This window comes from Seriola aureovittata, chromosome 5 (assembly GCF_021018895.1).
Source record: "Seriola aureovittata isolate HTS-2021-v1 ecotype China chromosome 5, ASM2101889v1, whole genome shotgun sequence".
Classification (NCBI taxonomy): domain Eukaryota; kingdom Metazoa; phylum Chordata; class Actinopteri; order Carangiformes; family Carangidae; genus Seriola; species Seriola aureovittata.
The window spans coordinates 1,818,652-1,837,132 of record NC_079368.1 but is presented as its reverse complement, the minus strand read 5'-3'; the positions used below and the strand labels follow the sequence as shown (position 1 = coordinate 1,837,132).

Genomic DNA, 18,481 nt, shown 5'->3' with positions numbered 1-18,481 from the left:
AGACCAGGATGGTCCTTTTGTATTGCTCCTTGATACTCACATGAGTAGCTCCACATGAGAGAGCAATAACTTGAGACAAAGTTTCATTCATTCATTCATTCTAACACGCATGACTATAATTAATATAGAAATCAGCAATCTCAGATTCAGGTCTTGCGTTTGGCGTCTTCACATCTAACGACTGTGCTCTTACTGTTGTTGGCTTCTTCTTAGGCCTGATATTGACTGTTAATTCAAATAAAAACAGTAGCAAAGTACACCTGCACTAAAACACCTGGAACCCTGAGCCTCTTCACTGCATTACCGTATATTACAAAGTATATGTGCAAGAAAAAAGGATGGATGACCAACCCAGAACTGGGAACAACTAAACCGGGTGAAGGTGGTGTGAGACAGACAGACACAAATGTTTAAATCATTACACATTTACAACATGTTTAGGTTTTTGCGAGGTTTGCAAACTATTTATAGAAAAATATGTGAAGCAAATTAACACGCTGTACTCTTTGTATGGATCATGTGACTGTCCATACAGACAACATCAGGGCTCCAGACTAACTTTTTTTTTTTTTTATACCAATATTCTGGACCCATCCCAAAAAACCATTTTAACCGTCCTGAAGTGAATGTAAACTACAAAGCGTATTACTGCCAAGCCAGAAAAAAGAAAAACAGTATGATGTGATAATGTGAAAAGTTTATTGTTCAAACCATATGCTTTGATAACTTATCACATCATAACAATATAATACTTTATATTGTAAAAACATGAAATGTTTCACGTTATAACGTGATAACTTCAAGCTCATGTTGGAGAATGTGGAGAATAACCTAAGGAATATGCCTAATTTACAGGATTTAATGAAGTTCTGTTCCATGCTTGGGTTGAGACATTGAGAGATTCTGCTATTACTGAACAAGGTGGATGACACTGTGATAAGAATACGCACATTAAGAAGAATTTTTCCTCACTGATCGGCTGGAGGGCCACGGAAGCTACACCATCTGAACTGCATCCAAGCTGGTCATGTTGTGACCCAAAGTAGAGTGAGACGTTTGTTGAAGCTTCTCAGTCCCCGTGGTTTGGAGCATAGACAGAGAAAACGCCTGATGCCATACGTTAACCCTGGGCCGAATTTTATGTGGCATGTGGACTCATACGACAAACTAAAACCATCTGCTTTATGTTTTAATGGAGCGATCAATGGTTTTTCAAGACTTATTGTGTGGTTTCGTGCTTATTCGACGAACAGCAACCCCAAGGTCATCGCTGGTTACTTTGCAGCAGAAGTTGAGAAGAGGATGGGGACAGCTGCCAGAAACTGGAACTGAGAATGTCACAATGGCAGAAATGCAGAGAGAGAGACCAGGCCTTCAGGAAACTCACCCTACTATGTTTATCACCATTTTTGTGGCCAATATTTGCAGTTAAAATCTAGATATGCTGAGTACAGCAGGAGGCTAGGGAATAGCTATTCAATATCTTAAGTACAGCCTATAAAATGGGCACATTTTATTGACCTGCTGCGACATATTTGAACAAAATCATGACAAGATTCTCAGTGAATCCTCATCACAATGCTGCAAGTGTAAAGGCTTTTTGAAGTTTGTCTTTTACGATTTTTATTGCAATTATTTAATGTATTATGTGTTTAATAATACAATGATAACAATTAATTAGTAATTCCAGCTACTGCCCACATTCCTTTGCTCCACCCTCGCCGCTCAGCAGGGGCGTCCAAATGGAGTGCACCTATAGCTGACAGTGATCCATGAGTGACTTTCATGCCCCAGTTTATTGAGGTGCTGCATCTGAAATGATCCCAAAATTATACTCACAGCCACGGTCCAACAAAAATTAAAAGAGGAAATCAGCGGGTTAAACAATAAAAGTAAGGCAGAAACTAAAGCAGAAATTAGAAACAATAACAAACAACCCCTCAGGGAGGCTACAAGTTATTGCTGTTTGTTAATAATGGTGTAGGCTAAGCAGTTGTCCTGTAGCTTACTTTTCACAACAATGTTGGCATTCATCCTAGACATCACTATTAATCTTGGAGGAAAACAGTTTTGTTTAGGACCGGCTGTCTTCATACTTTGGCTGCACATTGCTGTATGCAGAGATATTTTTATTCCTGATTTAAACAAAAAGAGGCCAACTCACCCCGTCATCAGTCCATAAGAGAGCATATGTCTTAAGGAATAATAAATTCAAAATTGGAAGCGTTACATTAATTTTTGTTCTCACTGGTATTTTCCTTCTACAGGAAGAGATGCAGCAAGTTGCATATTTGGGGAATACCCACATTATCTGCAGCAGCAGAAAGTAAGAGCAGGTTTAATCTCATCTCTTATTTCTCGTTACTTGTTTTCCCTGCTGTTGCAATAAAATTCAACATTATGAGACGGTACATGAGAAGGTAGCCTACCGGACTGTGTTCCCGGGGCTGGCTACCCCGGTGAAGTTAGTTTTAGAGTGGATTCGACAACCATTCACTCCTGATCCTACCACATTACACTCAGTGTTGATAGTCAGCCACTTTTCCACTGGTCCAAAAACCTGCAAAGACCCTCTAATATCGGGCTTTTGTCAGCAATGGAAAAGGGTACAATCAGCATTCACCTCACCTGCCCAGCAAGGTGCTGTTAAACAAGAAGCACCGCAGCTGCACCGCGCTCGGGGAAAATAGAGTGAGCTGGAGCCCGAGGTAGGTTTCAGAAACACACAATGACTATAACACTTATAGGAGCTCCAACTAGGGGATGACAGTCTGCTCGGCAACTAACCTAGCTTTAACATGATGCTGTTTTTTTTTTTTCTGGCGTGGCAGCAATACGCTTCTGTAGTAAACTGACCCAACTGGTTTCTTTACTTTTTATGTTAACATCTGTAGTTGTTAGTTGTTTGTGGCATAATAGAAATACCATTAAAATGTTGAGGAAATAAATAATTATATTTGTTTTGCTACATTTAAAGAAATAGGTTCAAAACAAAACAAAAGTTATTTTAAACTGTAAAAACAGAATGATGAGAAGAAAAATGAACAGGAGAACAAGAAGAAGAGAACGCTGTCTCAATCGTCTCAGTCTTTGTACTGAGGTCGTTGTGCCTTGAAAACACCCCTCCACTACTCCTCCAGTCTGACTTGATCCTCTTGCTGGAGAAGCCACACACTCGTGGGGAGGACAAGGCTGAGATCTGGAACTGGCTGTTTCTTCCAGTGGCAGCCTGAATCAGCCACTGCCACAGCACGAGGCAATTGAGATGCCTGTGATGACGGGAAACGAGAACCATGAGGTCAAATTTAGTTGTCTCCATATATTACTAACCCTAAGTCCTCACGTCACAAGTACTGGGTGGAAATGCGCCGTGAGGGCATTCAGGTCAAAGGTGCCTGTGGTGTCTCGTGGCCTGCTGGACAGGAAACGCTGCTCCGACACAAACTCACAGAGCCAGTTGGTGAGGCAAAGCTTTAAGGCAGTGGTTGGCAACTGGTGGCCCACGGGCAAGCAATAATATCTGGCCCACCAGATTATTTTAATAATATGATTTTTTAAATAATAATAAAAAAGATCTCTGTTGCTACAATAGATCTTCGTCTGAGCAGCAAAAAGTCACCAACAGAATGACTTTCATTTTAGTGATTTTGCCTGGAAAATAATTTGTTTGGGTTTTTTTTGCAGCAATGCTTTATTTCGAGCTATTGTGAGCTTTTATTCTGAAAGGTTCTGACAGGAAGTTCCAAAGGTTCAGTTGCTTGACAAACCTCTGATGGAACGGACGAAAGATGTGCCATATGAAAAAAATAACACAAGTTCAGTAAATCAGTCAGTCAAACGTATAATATGTGACTGTGGGTGGACGAGCTGACGTGTCAAAGCAGCAGAGAGATAGGAATCACAACTTCCGGTCAGGACTTTCACAATAAAATTAGAGTGGAAACAGAATGCAGATGATGAGCAAGATCGTGGATTGCTGTTCTACCTAAAAAGATTCTCATAAACTCTTTTTGCCAGATCGCTCTCCCCTGTCTGTGCCTGTGGGCCACAGCGCCACATATGTGAACAATAACAAAGTAAATTCCCAATTGCATTTTCATAAGTATCTTCAATTAGCCTTTGATCATGTTCTGGCCACCATCTGATGGATTAGAAAAAACTTGGCCCGAGGCCCAAACTTACTTGGCGACCCCTCCTTTAGGATGTTGAAGTTGTCATCATCAGCATTGGTCCTGGTGAGCTGGACTCCCTGCCAGGTGCTTCCAACCCCAACTTCATCCAAAGACTTTTGCAGCCCTAGGCCTGGGTTTGTCATCAACATTTTCCTCACTTTAATCACCAAAAACTTTAATCATGTTGAGTTGTGACAGTATTTAATAAAATCATGGGGTTATGAATTTATAAAATATTTTTTGTATGTATGTACATGGGTCCATGACAAATAAGGTTTCCTACCTGACATTTAGCACTTAATAACAAATCAAAAAAAAAAGATTTCTCACCTGCATGGCCACGAGAGCCAGTGTTGCTGTCTGCAGTCCATCAGAAACCGTCTGCAATGTGAGGCCTTCCTGCTGGAAGAGGCTGAGGTGCTTCAGTTTTTGTTTCATCCAGCATGAGGTGGGTGAATAGCAGCATATTGTACTGCTTCAGGGACTGCTGCACAAGCTTTACCCTCCCCTTCATGGCTGCACTTGCTTCCCTGTCATTGGGATTCCTGACATGGTTCTCACAGTGTACCAAGCTGGGCCTGCACTTCGTCACTCAGGCCTTCAGTGTTGCTCGGCCTCACAATGGGGATCTCCATCGCCTTGCTGATCTGCTCTTCTGAAGCTCCCATGAGGCCTTTGCAGACAAGGTGTACTGCTTGTGGATTGCACATAGCATTTATTTGATGTCTTGCACCTGAGGAATGTGTTTGACACAGTCTAGAGAAACTAGCTCTAGATGGTGAGCCACACACCAGAATGAGACGAGGGACGGGCGCAAACGGCTGGAGTTTGGCGGTAACTCCATTGTTCACACCCAGTATAATGGCAGCACTATCGCACCCAAAGCCAATGAGATTTTTTTATTTAAGCTCTTCACCCACCCAATCTTCAACAGTCCCTGGCAGCCCTGGGTATGGATGTAGTCCAGGGCAACAATCTGGATGTGCTGGTTCACTGGTTTGCCATTCTGGAAGTAGGTGCAGTTCGCTCCCAGTCCTTCACTGATCAGTCAACCGAACAGTCAGACAGAGTAGGAAAGAACCTGGCTGATTGTAAATTGAACTCCTGAAGCTCCTTAATGAAGCCCAAACCAATGGCTGTGATGAACATGCAGCATGCCTGGTCACTGCCGTATGTTGTGCCAAAGTCCAGGCCGTTTGCATGATGGAGAGCGACCAGCTTAAGGGACATGGTGAAGGCTGCCTCCTCTTTGATAATGAAGTAGGCTATGTTGAAGACTTACCATCTTTTAATTAAAAAAGCTGACACTAGTGCTCCTCTTTCTGCTGGAGGGCATCTTCAGCTGAACTGTGTGCAGTCATGTCTGCATGCTCTTTGATGCTCCTCACTTTCTCTTACTTTCTCTCCAGTCACACCGTGGAACAGGCTGTGGTGATCTGAGCTAAACAGCTGCTGCATGTTTTGCAGTGCATTAGCTGTGCAGCTTCATCATATTCACTGAATGAAAAGAACATAATTCGAATGATGCGCCGGCAACAAGTGGCAGCAAATTCACATTGCTCCTCATTTTTTTTTTGCAGTATACATTTTTGTAGAATGACATGTTGTTGTTTTGTCTGACGATGGAGAAAATAATGTACACAGAGGAAAACTCCTGGCTTTAAAGTTTACCAGATATGGAGTTAAACATCCCATACCGGCTGAGCTGAAGAAGCTGTACCGTGGATGCAGAGCCGCGGCTAAGCTAAAGGCTAGCAGATGGAGATATAAGCCTTTTCTACCATCGATCCTCATGGGAAATGTCAACTCCCTGGCTAACAAGTGTGATGAATTTTTCCTTCAGCCTTCCTACAAGCCCTGTGTACTGAGGCAGGCTGCAACCACCCGCTCATTCAGGAACTGGACCCCAGAGACCAGTGAGTCTCTAAAGGACTGTTTTGAGTGGACGGATTGGAATGTCCTGTTGGAGTCACAGGAAAATGGTAACAGCAAGGACCCTGACCTTGGATGGTTGAATGCACCATGGACTACATTAACTTCTGTATGGACACTGTAACACCAGCAAGGACAGTACACTGCTAAATAAATAAATACCTTACACCTTATTTATTTATTTTTTATAAATAATTTTTTTCTTTCTTATTCTTTCTCCTCAATAAATCAAATATTTATATCAGTCATATATCTAAATCTATAGCAATAACAAAAAGCTGTCAGTTGTTCTCTGTTGTAGTGTATGCCATCATGTTACCTTATGTTATCTCTTTTTATGTTTTCACTTTCTTCTCTTTTCTCTTGCTTCACCAAATTCGAAAAGGAAAAATAAATAAATAGATAAGTTAAACGGATAGTTTGGGTTTTTTGACGTGGGTTTGTGTGAGGTACTCATGAATATGTGTTACATTACCCGCAGTAGATTCTGTTCCGTGTGCTCGCCGTTAGGAGAGTCGACAGAAGGGAAGTTAAGCGGTGTGATATAGTGTGCTCCATAGGTGCGCTTGTGTTTAGGAATACGCTAGATCAGCGTGCCAAAGGAAAGTGCTGTTTTCAAGATAAACCACTGAAAATATTCTGCATGAAGCATACATTTAAATTCTAAACAAGAGTGCTGCTGGTCAGCTTTCCTAACTGGGAGCGTGCTGCACTGTGTGTAATCTAACGACTTCCTTACACAACCCCATGTCAAAAAACCTGAAGTATCCCTTTACTTTTACCTCCCTTCAGGTGGTTTGTTGGTGTTAATTAGGGAGTACCAGAACACTCCGAGGCCCCCCATTGTTCGCACTCATCTAAGAAAGACATTTAATATTAATAAAACTGAATAATTCAGTCCTTCTCCAGCAATTGAGGATATGATGAAATTTGTTTATCTCAGTACCAACAAACAACAATTTAGCGAAACAGAAATGGGGTCAGTCAGTCCACTCCTGTACTCCCACCTCTCTTTGAACACTTAACTTTTCGTGCGAGAGTACAACACTGTAGCTGTGTCTCAATTCAGGGGCCGCCTCCTTTAGAGGACGTGGTCTACAAAGGTGTGGCCCTTCACAGTCGTTGTAGACTGCGAAAGCCGCACTGATGTTTGCTGTGCATCACCAGCTGTGCCTTCCCTTACCGTTGGTTGCAAAGCGCGGCTCCTGTCCCCTAGCAACGCCCTTGTTTTTATCAGTTGTACCGTCAGCTGTTGAACTGAGCTGAAACTCACTTACATTTGGAAGTGGCTCTCTGTCTGTGTTGTTTGCTTTCATTACCGTCATTGCAGTGAATCTTGGAATAGGTTGGGCCACAATGGTTTCACCCATTGGAGCCTTTGTTGCCCAGGAAACAAAGAAAGTGTGCTCTGTTCCTCCCACATGTAATGGTTGTTCATGTCTCACCTGTCTCTATGAGAGCAGGCCTTTCAAGCTGGTTCTGTCTTCACACAGGGGATCCTCTTAACTGGAGCCATGCTGGAGACCCTCACCTGTGGGGAGGGCAGGGCCAGTGAGCTCAGTAATATCCTTTTGGTGCCGGAGAAGCAGCAGCCGGTGCTACAGGCCTATCGCAGTGCACTGTGCAGCGGAGGGGAGGGTCAAAGGTCGGAGCGCTTCAGGCAGATGAGCCTCGAGCTGAGAGAGCAGATCAACACACAGAGTGTCACCGAGAAGGTACGGCTGCTACAAAGACAACTGTTGTTTTCTTGTTTCGTTTTACATGACAAATATTTGAGTGCTGTGGAGTCCAAAGTTGTTTTTCATCATTCGGGAAACTTCTTACCTTGTAGAGCCATCTTACATTAGACACAACTAGGGTTGCCACCTTTCCCGTATAATATGGGATTGCCCTGTATTTGAAAATAAAATGCTCCGTCCTGTATTGAATCAATACAGGACACAGGTTCTTTTATAACCTTGTTCATGGAGTTAGGCTCCATTGGAAATCACAGGTGTAATCAGATTTGTCTCAGTGCTCACAGGTGTAGTCACCTTTGTTGCATTGGGGTTGTACTTTGGGGTCTGTATTTTCAATGTAGTCTATGTAAACTGATTTTAGTTATACCTAAGATCAGAGACCTGATACTTCAACTCAACATAGACAGATAAAACAGATGAGTCCTGCTGAGGACAAGTCCAACAGAAAGGATTTCATGTATGATATTCCAAGATGAAAATAAAAGGTTTTCTGCGGTTTGAGGGAGCTGTGGCTGAGGCCCTGTTCACACCTGCAGACCATCAGATCACAGGTGGTCAGCTCTAAGTACGTCAGTTCACACCTGGCATTAAAATACATCTCCACATGTGTCTCAGTGACCACCTGAGATGGATTCTCACTTCCCCGCCGGTCCTTCAGTGTGGTCCAGGACTGTTCACACTGCTAAAAGAATGTGGCCACATGTGGTGTGTGATCGGATCTCTGCGTCCTCAGTGTATTTTAGATGTATGCTTGAGCTGTGCACTTGTGATCAGATCACCTTAGAATCTAAGGCTTAGATGGATGTTAATGCAGGTCTGAGCAGGACCTCAGATGCACTATAAACTAATGAACAATTGAGAATAAAACCTGTATTTTAAGTTATGATTGTTCTTTAAAATTCCAAAAGGGGAAGTTGTTAAATGCTGGATCAGTTCTCTTATCTTGAAAGCACAGGGAGACAGTGAATTCATGTGTGAAAAATATTAAATGAATGATAGTGAATGGCTGCATTGATATGGAAGTTGTATCCAAAGGGCTCATTCACCCATTCCCACACACAGTCAAAGAGTGCTGTGCAGGGTGCTGCTCAGGCAGCTGGGAGCTTTGTGGGGTTCAGTGTCATGCCCAAGGACAGGAGTAGCTGGGGATCGAAACCACCTGCTCTACCTACTGCAAGTCTGGAGCACACTGTATTTACTCACTGGCTCTCTCCCTCCACCATCTCTACCTCTCTTCCTCCACCCTCATCCCATCAGCTCCACCTGGAGAAACCCAACTCTTGGGCTCCTCTCTCTCAGTCCCATCTCGGAGCTTTACTGAAGGACCTGGCTGATGTAGAGAGGCTTCTCAAGGATGTGGACCTGCTCTCCGGCCTGGCCCGCCTGCTGCCCAAAGGAGCCTGTACTGGTCGATCTCCAGCCTCCACCACAAACATGACCTGGGCCCTCAACTCCACCACCTGGGGCCCCAACACGACGGACCTCCCCAAAGAGGAGGGGGAGAAAGGATCAGAGGGAGGGGGAAGACCAAGAGGAGGGAAAGGGAAGGAGGAATTAGAGAATCCTCATTCTCAGTTTTCAGCATTTGTACAACTGTGGGCTGGACTGCAGCCGATCCTGTGTGGGAACAACAGGTGAGTAATGAAATCCAAAAATGACAAAAAGTGATAGCTGTGATTATGTGAAGAACATTTTATTCTTGTTGTAGAAAATTAACCGGAGAACAGAGAAGTATCTTTTCATAGTTTAGTGTTTCTTTTTCCTTCAAGTTTTTGGTTAAAATGTCGTGTTCCCACATTTAAGCATTTAACTTGGTAATTACAACGGATGAAAAATGATTGCTCAGCTGGAATCAGCTGGAATTAGCCTCTAACTAAATTGTTGTTAATGCACTGTATCTTGTGTCATTCAATGTCTTTGACATTACTTAGTCCTCACTTTATACATATATATATAAATATATATATATATATATATAGAGTGCATCCGGAAAGTATTCCCCGAATTTTGTTATGTTACAGCCTTATTCCAAAATGGATTATATTCCTTTTTCTCTCATCAATCTACACACAATACCCCATAATGACAAAGCAAAAAAAGTTTTTTAGAAATTCTTGCAAATTTATTAAAAAATAAAAAACTGAAATATCGCATGTACTTAAGTATTTTGCTATGACACTCAAAAGTGAGCTTAGGTGCATCCTGTTTCCTCTGATCATCCTTGAGATGTTTCTACAACTTGATTGGAGTCTACCTGTAGTAAATTCAATTGATTGGACGTGATTTGGAAAGGCACACACCTTATATAGACACACCTGTCTAAATAAGGTCCCACTGTAGACAGTGCATGTCAGAGCAGAAACCAAGCCATGAAGTCAAAGGAATTGTCTGTAGACCTCCGAGACAGGATTGTATCGAGGCACAGATCTGGGGAAGGGCACAAAAACATTTCTGCAGCATTGATGGTGCTGAAGAGCACAGTGGTCTCCATCATTCCTAAATGGAAGAAGTTTGGAACCACCAGGACTCTTCCTAGAGCTGGCCGCCCAGCTAAACTGAGCAATCGGGGGAGAAGGGCCTCGGTCAGGGAGGTGACCAAGAACCCAATGGTCACTCTGACAGAGCTCCAGCGTTCCTCTGTGGAGATGGGAGAAACTTCCAGAAGGACAACCGTCTCTGCAGCACTCCACCAATCAAGCCTTTATGGTGGGGAGTGGCCGGATGGAAGCCTCTACTCAGTAAAAGGCACATGACAGCCCGCTTGGAGTTTGCCAGAAGGCACCTAAAGGACTCTCAGACCATGAGAAACCAGATTCTCTGGTCTGATGAAACCAAGATTGAACTCTTTGGCCTGAATGCCAAGTGTCACGTCTACAGTAAACCAGGCACATCTCATCACCTGGCTAATACCATCCCTACGGTGAAGCATGGTGGTGGCAGCATCATGCTGTGGGGATGTTTTTCAGCAGCAGGAACTGGGAGACTACTCAGGATCGAGGGAAAGATGAACGGAGCAAAGTACAGAGAAATCCTTGATGAAAACCTGTTCCAGAGCGCTCAGGACCTCAGACTGGGGCAAAGGTTTATCTTCCAACAGGACAACGACCCTAAGCACACAGCCAAGACAACGAAGGAGTGGCTTTGAGACAAGTCTGTGAATGTCCTTGAGTGGCCCAGCCAGAGCCCTGACTTGAACCTGATTGAACATCTCTGGAAAGACCTGAAAATAGCTGTGAAGCAACGCTCCCCATCTAACCTGACAGAGCTTGAGAGGATCTGCAGATAAGAATGGGAGAAATACCCCAAATACAGGTGTGCCAGGCTTGTAGCTTCATACCCAAGAAGACTTGAGGCTGTAATCGCTGCCAAGGTGCCTCAACAAAGTACTGAGTAAAGGGTGTGAATACTTATGTACGTGTGATTTTTCAGTTTTTTATTTTAAATAAATTTGCAAAAATTTCTAAAAAACCTTTTTCGCTTTGTCGTTATGGGGTATTGTGTGTAGATTGATGAGGAAAAAAAAGGAATTTAATCCATTTTGGAATAAGGCTGTAACATGACAAAATGTGGGGAAAGTGAAGGGGTGTGAATACTTTCCGGATGCACTGTATATATGTATGTGTGTGCGTGTATGTATACATATATATATATATTTGCATTCAATATTACATTAATAATAAGATAATACCGTTGTTGGCAGCTGTAAAAACTGGGAGCAGTGAGATATGAGCACAGTAAGCTCGAGGCCTGATTTATGGGGAGAATTCTTTAGTTTCATTGTTAGTCATTTTAAGCACCTGTGACAGATAAGCCTAACATACACACTGCAGAGCAAACTCTCAACTACTGTGACTGGCCAGTGAAGTTAATTGCCTTTAACCAATGCCTCTTGTTGCAGGATCATTGAGCCAGAGGCTTTGAAGCAGGGGAATATGAGTTCTTTGGGATTCACCAGCAAAGAACAAAGGAATCTGGGCTTACTGGTTCACTTGATGACTACAAATCCCAAGATCCTCTACTCTCCCATTGGCTCTCAGGTGGATAAAGTGATACAGAAGGCAAGTACACAGCATGTGATTTTGGTCTAGGTGTATACATCTTACAGTCTGTAGCAGTTGTCATTTGATGATGAAGACCATGAGGTTGAAAGCTCAGGTAAAAACGAGTAGTGGACCTTGACTTAAAATTCTTTTGTTCAAAGTTAAAAATGAACGGAGTAATGCAGCTTCATATGATATAGACCTGGTCACAGCAGCATTTAAAACAAATGTATAATCATCTAACTGCAATGAGCCGATTCACTCATGGGGCAAAAGTAAATCCTTGAACTTTCACACACTAATCTGTGCTGTGGACTAATGGCAAATCATCATGATGGTGCTGACCCTTGAGAGGATGGAGAACTGGGAACTAGCTTATCAGCAGTGTGTATACATGACTGCAGTGCTGGAGTATAAACTCCTCCACACATGGTTTACCCATAGTTCTGAGACAGGAATCAACTGCACAAAAATCTCTTCTGATTACACCGTAAATGTATTGTCCCGTCAACAATCAAGCTAAAGTGCCTGCTAACTGGTAGCTTGGAGAGATTTTTCAATAAAACTCTTGATTGAACTAAATTATGGACAATGCTAAAACCAAAATGCCAAGGTGGAGCAACCAGTGGTGCTTCTGAGACCAGCACTAGTATGTTCACTTCTGGTTAGCATGTTAGCTCACCAACTTCAGCAGTGCACCAACTAGCCCAGCAAGTAGTTCTTGTATCATCAGTTGCATACAAAACCAAGCATCTGATGTGTATTAAATGTGTATTAATATGCTGCTGAAAATAGTTCACAACAAATGCACTATTTCTTCCTGTTCGAGTAACTAAACTAGTATCCATCTTTTTTTTTCTTTTTTTTTTGGAAAAATAAAACTGTATATTTTCCAGCAGTTTTTTAAGATGGGCATCCTCAATTGAACTAATGGATCATCTGAGAGACACAGGGTAGTTGAGAGGTGGACTAAAATGTTGGTTTAGGTCTTTTCATGGTCACACTAAAACCAACAAAAAACAAAACAATACTTTACTCATAATAGTGGTGCATGTGCAGTTACATTGATGCATGCTGCCCAGGAAACAGAGACTCCTAGCATGAATTATGTGAGACCATGGAGCATACTGTGGGAATGGTTTCATCTTTAATGACTCATTAATGATTAATGTCTTTTGTATTCCACACAAAAGACATTAATAATGCAAGGTCCACCATGTTGAATTCACAGAGCCATCTGATTAATGTGGCGCTGTGAAGTGATGCTGCTCATTATGCTGCTGATTATCTGTTAGTTAGCACAGACTATGGCAGCAGCTATATCACTCTCTTTACTGTGCAAGTGGGCTAAAGGTGAGTGAACGTGGGAGGGTGAGAGATGGATGGAGGAGGTGGAGAAAGAAAGGAGTGGAGAGTGGCTGGAGAAATGGCTGAATTCATACAAAATGAAATGAAAACTTTTTCACTTAGGCAAATGAGACATTTGCTTTTGTTGGGAACGTGACACACTACACCCGGGTGTGGCTGAACATCTCTGCCCAGCTCAGGACTTTCCTGGAGGAGGGCCGGCTGCACAGCCACCTGGTGTGGCTACAGCAGGTACGCTTACATATAAGTCATCTTTTGACATTATTAATTATACAAAACTATGACTATGTGAACAATCATCTGAGCATTGATAGTTTCCCATTAGGTTCATCTGTTTGCAGTACATTCCTCCTCTTCCTCCTCTCTTTCCAGCTGTCCTCAGAGCTTCAGCAGCACCCTAAGGTGTTGAATGGCACAGACAGTGAGCTGATGCAGGGTCTGATGGAAGGAAACTACAGTCTTCCTAACACCTCCACCCTGCTGGAACAACTGGACACCATTGACAACGCTGCCTGTGGCTGGACACACTTCATGTCTAAGGTCAGTGTAGTTTATAGTGAACAGTGGTTCCCAACAAAAACATAATAATAAATTGGTGCAAGGCTGATCTTTAGTATATTGTCACCAGTGAAGTATCAGCTACAACAGTCCATCTGCACAGGACATGCTTCACCTGCTCCAGTCAGCTGTAATACAATGATCACCTGCTGTTGGGAGTTCATGAACACTAGCAAGAGAGCAGAGAAATCAAAGCAGCTAAAAGTAATGTATCAGTTGTTGAAACATCAAGTTCTAGTACTAGTTTGAATGTTCTGTTCAAAATTGCTCTGCCTAATTGGCTTTCACGACTGACAACCCTGACACCTCCAAAAGAAGAAGGAGAACAAATTCTAAGATGGATGCATTTTGTCTGATCACATGATTACTGTAAAATTGACGCCACATACTGTAGCTTGCCAATGTGACATTTACATACAAGTATGTACAGACATTCTGCTAATAAATGGAGGAGTCTGTCCATCTGTCTGTCTGTCTGTCTGTCCGTCTGTCCGTCTGTCTGTCTGAGTGGTTGTTCAGACATAAAATGACACACAAGCATCTGCTGTGGAACATTATGTGAGTGTCTGCTCTGTGCTCTCAGGTCAGTGTGGATGTCTTCAAGGGCTTTCCTGATGAGGACAGCATCGTCAACTACACCCTGAACCAGGCCTACCAGGACAACGTTTCTGTGTTTGCCAGTGAGTCATCCCTGTGTCAGGTTGTGTTCATGATACCTGAGTTGAGGCGTGAGCGATCTGATGATCTTATATCGTGGACGATCTTACTTTGGCATATGATCTACTTTTCCGATGAATCGCACAGGTCACGTCATTCAAAGCTGCTATATTTAGATATTTGATTTCAAAAGTTCAGTTGCTGCTAACCAGCCCGTTGTTAATAGTTTAACAGCTCTCCTGCTAACTGCAGCTGGTGACGACAGTCTTTGTTCTGCTCTGCAGCCTCAGTGAGCTTGGCGTAGTGCCACATGAACCAGTTTACCTTTATGGGGGGACAATACTATGACAAAGGTTCGGTGAAGTTGAGGCACAAATCAGCTTGTTTAGATTTAGGGAGAGATCATGGTTTAGGTTAAAATAGGTATTTTGTTGAGGTTAGACAACCTCTATTGTCATGGTTATAATAAAAAATGTGTTTATATGATTAAGAAATGGTCATGGTTAAAAGAAACAATGTTGAGTATTAGTTTAAAACCAGATGTGAGTATGACTTCAGACCTGGTTGATTTGGTGACGCTTGTAATTGCTGGTGGTGACAGCAAATGTGGTTTAAAGGTATAATATGTAACATTAAAATGTATCCAAATGTATGTATGTGTTTTATCCAGTTTTAAGGCTCATTTTTACAATACAGTTTTTAGAGATTGGTAATTTTTAGATATATGGTATACAGAATATATATTATATATATTTTAAAGCTGAAGTGCAGGGCTTTTAAATATAAATAAATGGCCATTACATTCAAGCTCTTTGCCAAGTGAGTTCTCACAGTACAGGTTAAGCTTATCAATCTGTATTCTGCAGTATACCAGAGTTTTAAATCTGGTGTCTGCGGCAACTTTCCCGCTCTGCGCACTGGTAGCGATGCGTTTAGCGTCAAACAACGAGTTTACCCGAGCTGAAGAGAGTGTTCTGTTGTGTATATGAACATTGTAAACATATGTGGAGGCTCAATTAAGCACCAAACAGACAGCTGAATTATTTCTTGGACGTTTAATATGTGTCTTCCTGACAACACAGTACATCCTGAAGGATATGTTTTTTTCTTTTCAGGTGTGATTTTCCAGACTAACAAAGATGGCTCCCTGCCACCCCATGTTCTGTACAAAATTAGACAAAATTCCAGCTTTACAGAGAAGACCAATGAAATCAGACGGGCCTACTGGCGTCCTGGGCCCAACACTGGGGGGAAATTCTACTTCCTTTATGGTTTTGTTTGGATTCAAGGCAAGTGACTGATATCCAATGCTTCCTGAGTGCTGAATATATATATGATATAGGCTTTAGTAGGGATTTGATACATCATTTCCATGGTTGTATGTCCTACCCCGGTTGTTTTAGTGCAGCCTGCAGATGGCAATAGCCTGTGCTAAAGATGAAGACCTAGACCCAGGTCCACAGGGAGCCAGACTGTGGTGTATATACATACATGCATACAAATATATACATGTACATATATAACAGGCCACACACGTATGTATGTACTGTATGTGTACACTGTACCTGTCGGTGTAGCGCAGAGCGCAGTCACATGTGCCCTGTGCGCCAGGGTACACCTGTGTATTCTTTCGTGACCAGACTCACATGGTGCACCTGTGTATTTGGAAATATGGTGGGATCAGAAAGAATACATTATAATACATAATAGGTGGGCATGTTAGAAGTTGTGACAATCATGGCAAATCACATGCATTAATTAATGCCATCATCCTGTCAAGGTTTGTGGTAAGCAGGACCCAAAATGCAGCCAACACAGAGGAGACGGTGCAGAATGTTTAATTAAACAAAAGAACTTACAAAACAAGCACAGGGAACCACAGGAGATGACAACAGCAACATGAACAGACTGAGGACAAACCCAGAGATCACAGACAAAGGGGAGCACAAAGACTATATAGACAAGGGAGGCAAGGGTGATTGAACACAGGTGAAACACATTAGGGCGGGGCAGACAATCACCACACAGAAAACAGGACCAAGACAGGAAGCAAAACACTGAGACACACAAGGAAACAAATTACAAAATAAAACAGGAAGTGCACGGGGAAACAGAGCACAAGACAGGGAAGACTAAACTAGACACTAGAAATACCCAAACCAGAAATACTCAAACCAAAAATACTCAAAACCCAGAACAGAAACCCAAAACACAGAAAACTAAATTGTCAAGAAAGTCCCAAAAAAGTCCAAAAAACCAAAACCCTGGAGCCTCCAGGCTGAGACCATGACACATCCCCTTTTAACACAGAACTCTCTCTTGTCATGACACATAGACTTTTCTCAGAGGAAACTTATTGTTGTCTGGGACATCAAACTATACCATATACTGCCAGGAACAGAATTCACTTATGAATATGCTTAGGACATGTTGAAGAAATTATGACCATAACTATCTGCCATTAAATATTACCATAATGCCATACATTGAAGGTAGAATTTAAAATCTAGACCTGTTTTTTCATATTGAATTTCTTTATTTCTGAAATAATCTTTAATGTTCAATTGAGTCTAGATTGCCTGTTTCAATTGGAAAATAATTGCTGACAATCTGGTAAAAGTTCTAAGCTTCATCTTCATATTGTGACATATGTGTGCTCCTGGTAACAGACTCAATGATACACCAACACAGCAACACATTTTGTGATGTCAATATGATGTCAACTTGTTAAAAAAAGAAGATTAACCATTGCCCTGGTTACCCAGTGTTTTAGATAGGGAATACATCATCATCAGGGGGGCATTCACTGGCAGTTTGGCCAGCTTTGATTCATACACTTTTCAGGCCCCTTTGTTAACTTTCTGTCAAAAAGCATGAGCAACAAATCTAGCGACTTTCAGGACAAACTTAGCTACAGTTGCCAGTTGTGCCCCACGAACCCAAGGTCAGGCTTTCTCACTGCAAGCACACCTATCTATGCCTCTCATTCAGTTGACCAGCTTTGAAGTGACTGCTGGTTAACATGTAGTCTTACTACGTAGTGCGTTTTAAACTTGTTCCGTTGTCATGACAGCAGAAACAAAAAAACTTGTCAATGAGAACAGCTTTATTTTGAATGCAGCTGTATTTAAATACTGTATATGTGAGCACAGATAAGAGGAGAGAACAGATAAAGAGCTGAAACCAGCTGATACTAGACTGAAACCATCTGACTCTAGACTGAAACCAGCAGACACTATATTGAAACCAGCTGACTCTAGACTGAAACCAGCTGACTGTAGACTGAAACCAGCTGACACTATATTGAAACCAGCTGACTCTAGACTGAAACCAGCTGACTCTACACTGAAGCCAGCTGACACTAGACTGAAACCAGCTGGTACTAGACTGAAACCAGCTGTTATTAGACTGAAACCAGCTGACACTAGACTGAAACCAGCTGACACTGGGCTGAAACCAGCTGACACTAGACTGAAACCAGCGTACTCATGCCGTCTATCTTCTTAGGGCGGCGGGAGGGGTCCTCTGGCCAGTTCTATCACAGGGCTGACATAGAGATTTTGGTCCTCCACCTGACTTGCAGTATAGGTAGCCTAATTGGAATCATGTAACCCACAATCAGATGGGCTGTTCATGGCCGATCTGGCATTTGCCATGTTTACCACATTGCTAGTCTGAGCCTGGAATCAATGTTGATATTATGAACTTGTTAGCAAACAGCTACCTATTTAAACATTTAGATTACCAAGTCCATTATTCACTCTTCTGATAGCTTTGATTTGGTCTCTCTTTAACTCTTTCTCTCTCACTTTCCTATAGATATGATAGAGAGAGCCATCATCAACACATTTGTGGGCCATGATGTGGTGGAGCCTGGTAACTACGTTCAAATGTTCCCCTACCCATGTTACACCAGAGACGAGTAAGAAATGGGCTTTGTATTTAAAAGTGTAACTTCTCCTATTTTCTGTTCTGTGCTCCTGTTTAGGTCTAATGTTAAAGTAATCATTAGGCA

General features: G+C 42.3%; 1 protein-coding gene across 3 annotated transcripts in view; it reads left to right on the top strand.

Annotated features, from left to right (window-relative positions):
- Nucleotides 1–18,481, top strand: part of abca2 (ATP-binding cassette, sub-family A (ABC1), member 2) — a 101,260-nt gene that overhangs the window by 45,054 nt on the left and 37,725 nt on the right. For all 3 annotated transcript variants that reach the window (XM_056376315.1, XM_056376313.1, XM_056376312.1), the window contains 8 exons: nucleotides 7,598–7,819; nucleotides 9,101–9,477; nucleotides 11,742–11,901; nucleotides 13,354–13,482; nucleotides 13,624–13,791; nucleotides 14,393–14,489; nucleotides 15,582–15,755; nucleotides 18,286–18,388. In XM_056376315.1, the coding sequence (XP_056232290.1) occupies nucleotides 7,598–7,819; nucleotides 9,101–9,477; nucleotides 11,742–11,901; nucleotides 13,354–13,482; nucleotides 13,624–13,791; nucleotides 14,393–14,489; nucleotides 15,582–15,755; nucleotides 18,286–18,388 (1,430 nt within the window). The remainder of the gene's footprint in view (nucleotides 1–7,597; nucleotides 7,820–9,100; nucleotides 9,478–11,741; nucleotides 11,902–13,353; nucleotides 13,483–13,623; nucleotides 13,792–14,392; nucleotides 14,490–15,581; nucleotides 15,756–18,285; nucleotides 18,389–18,481) is intronic.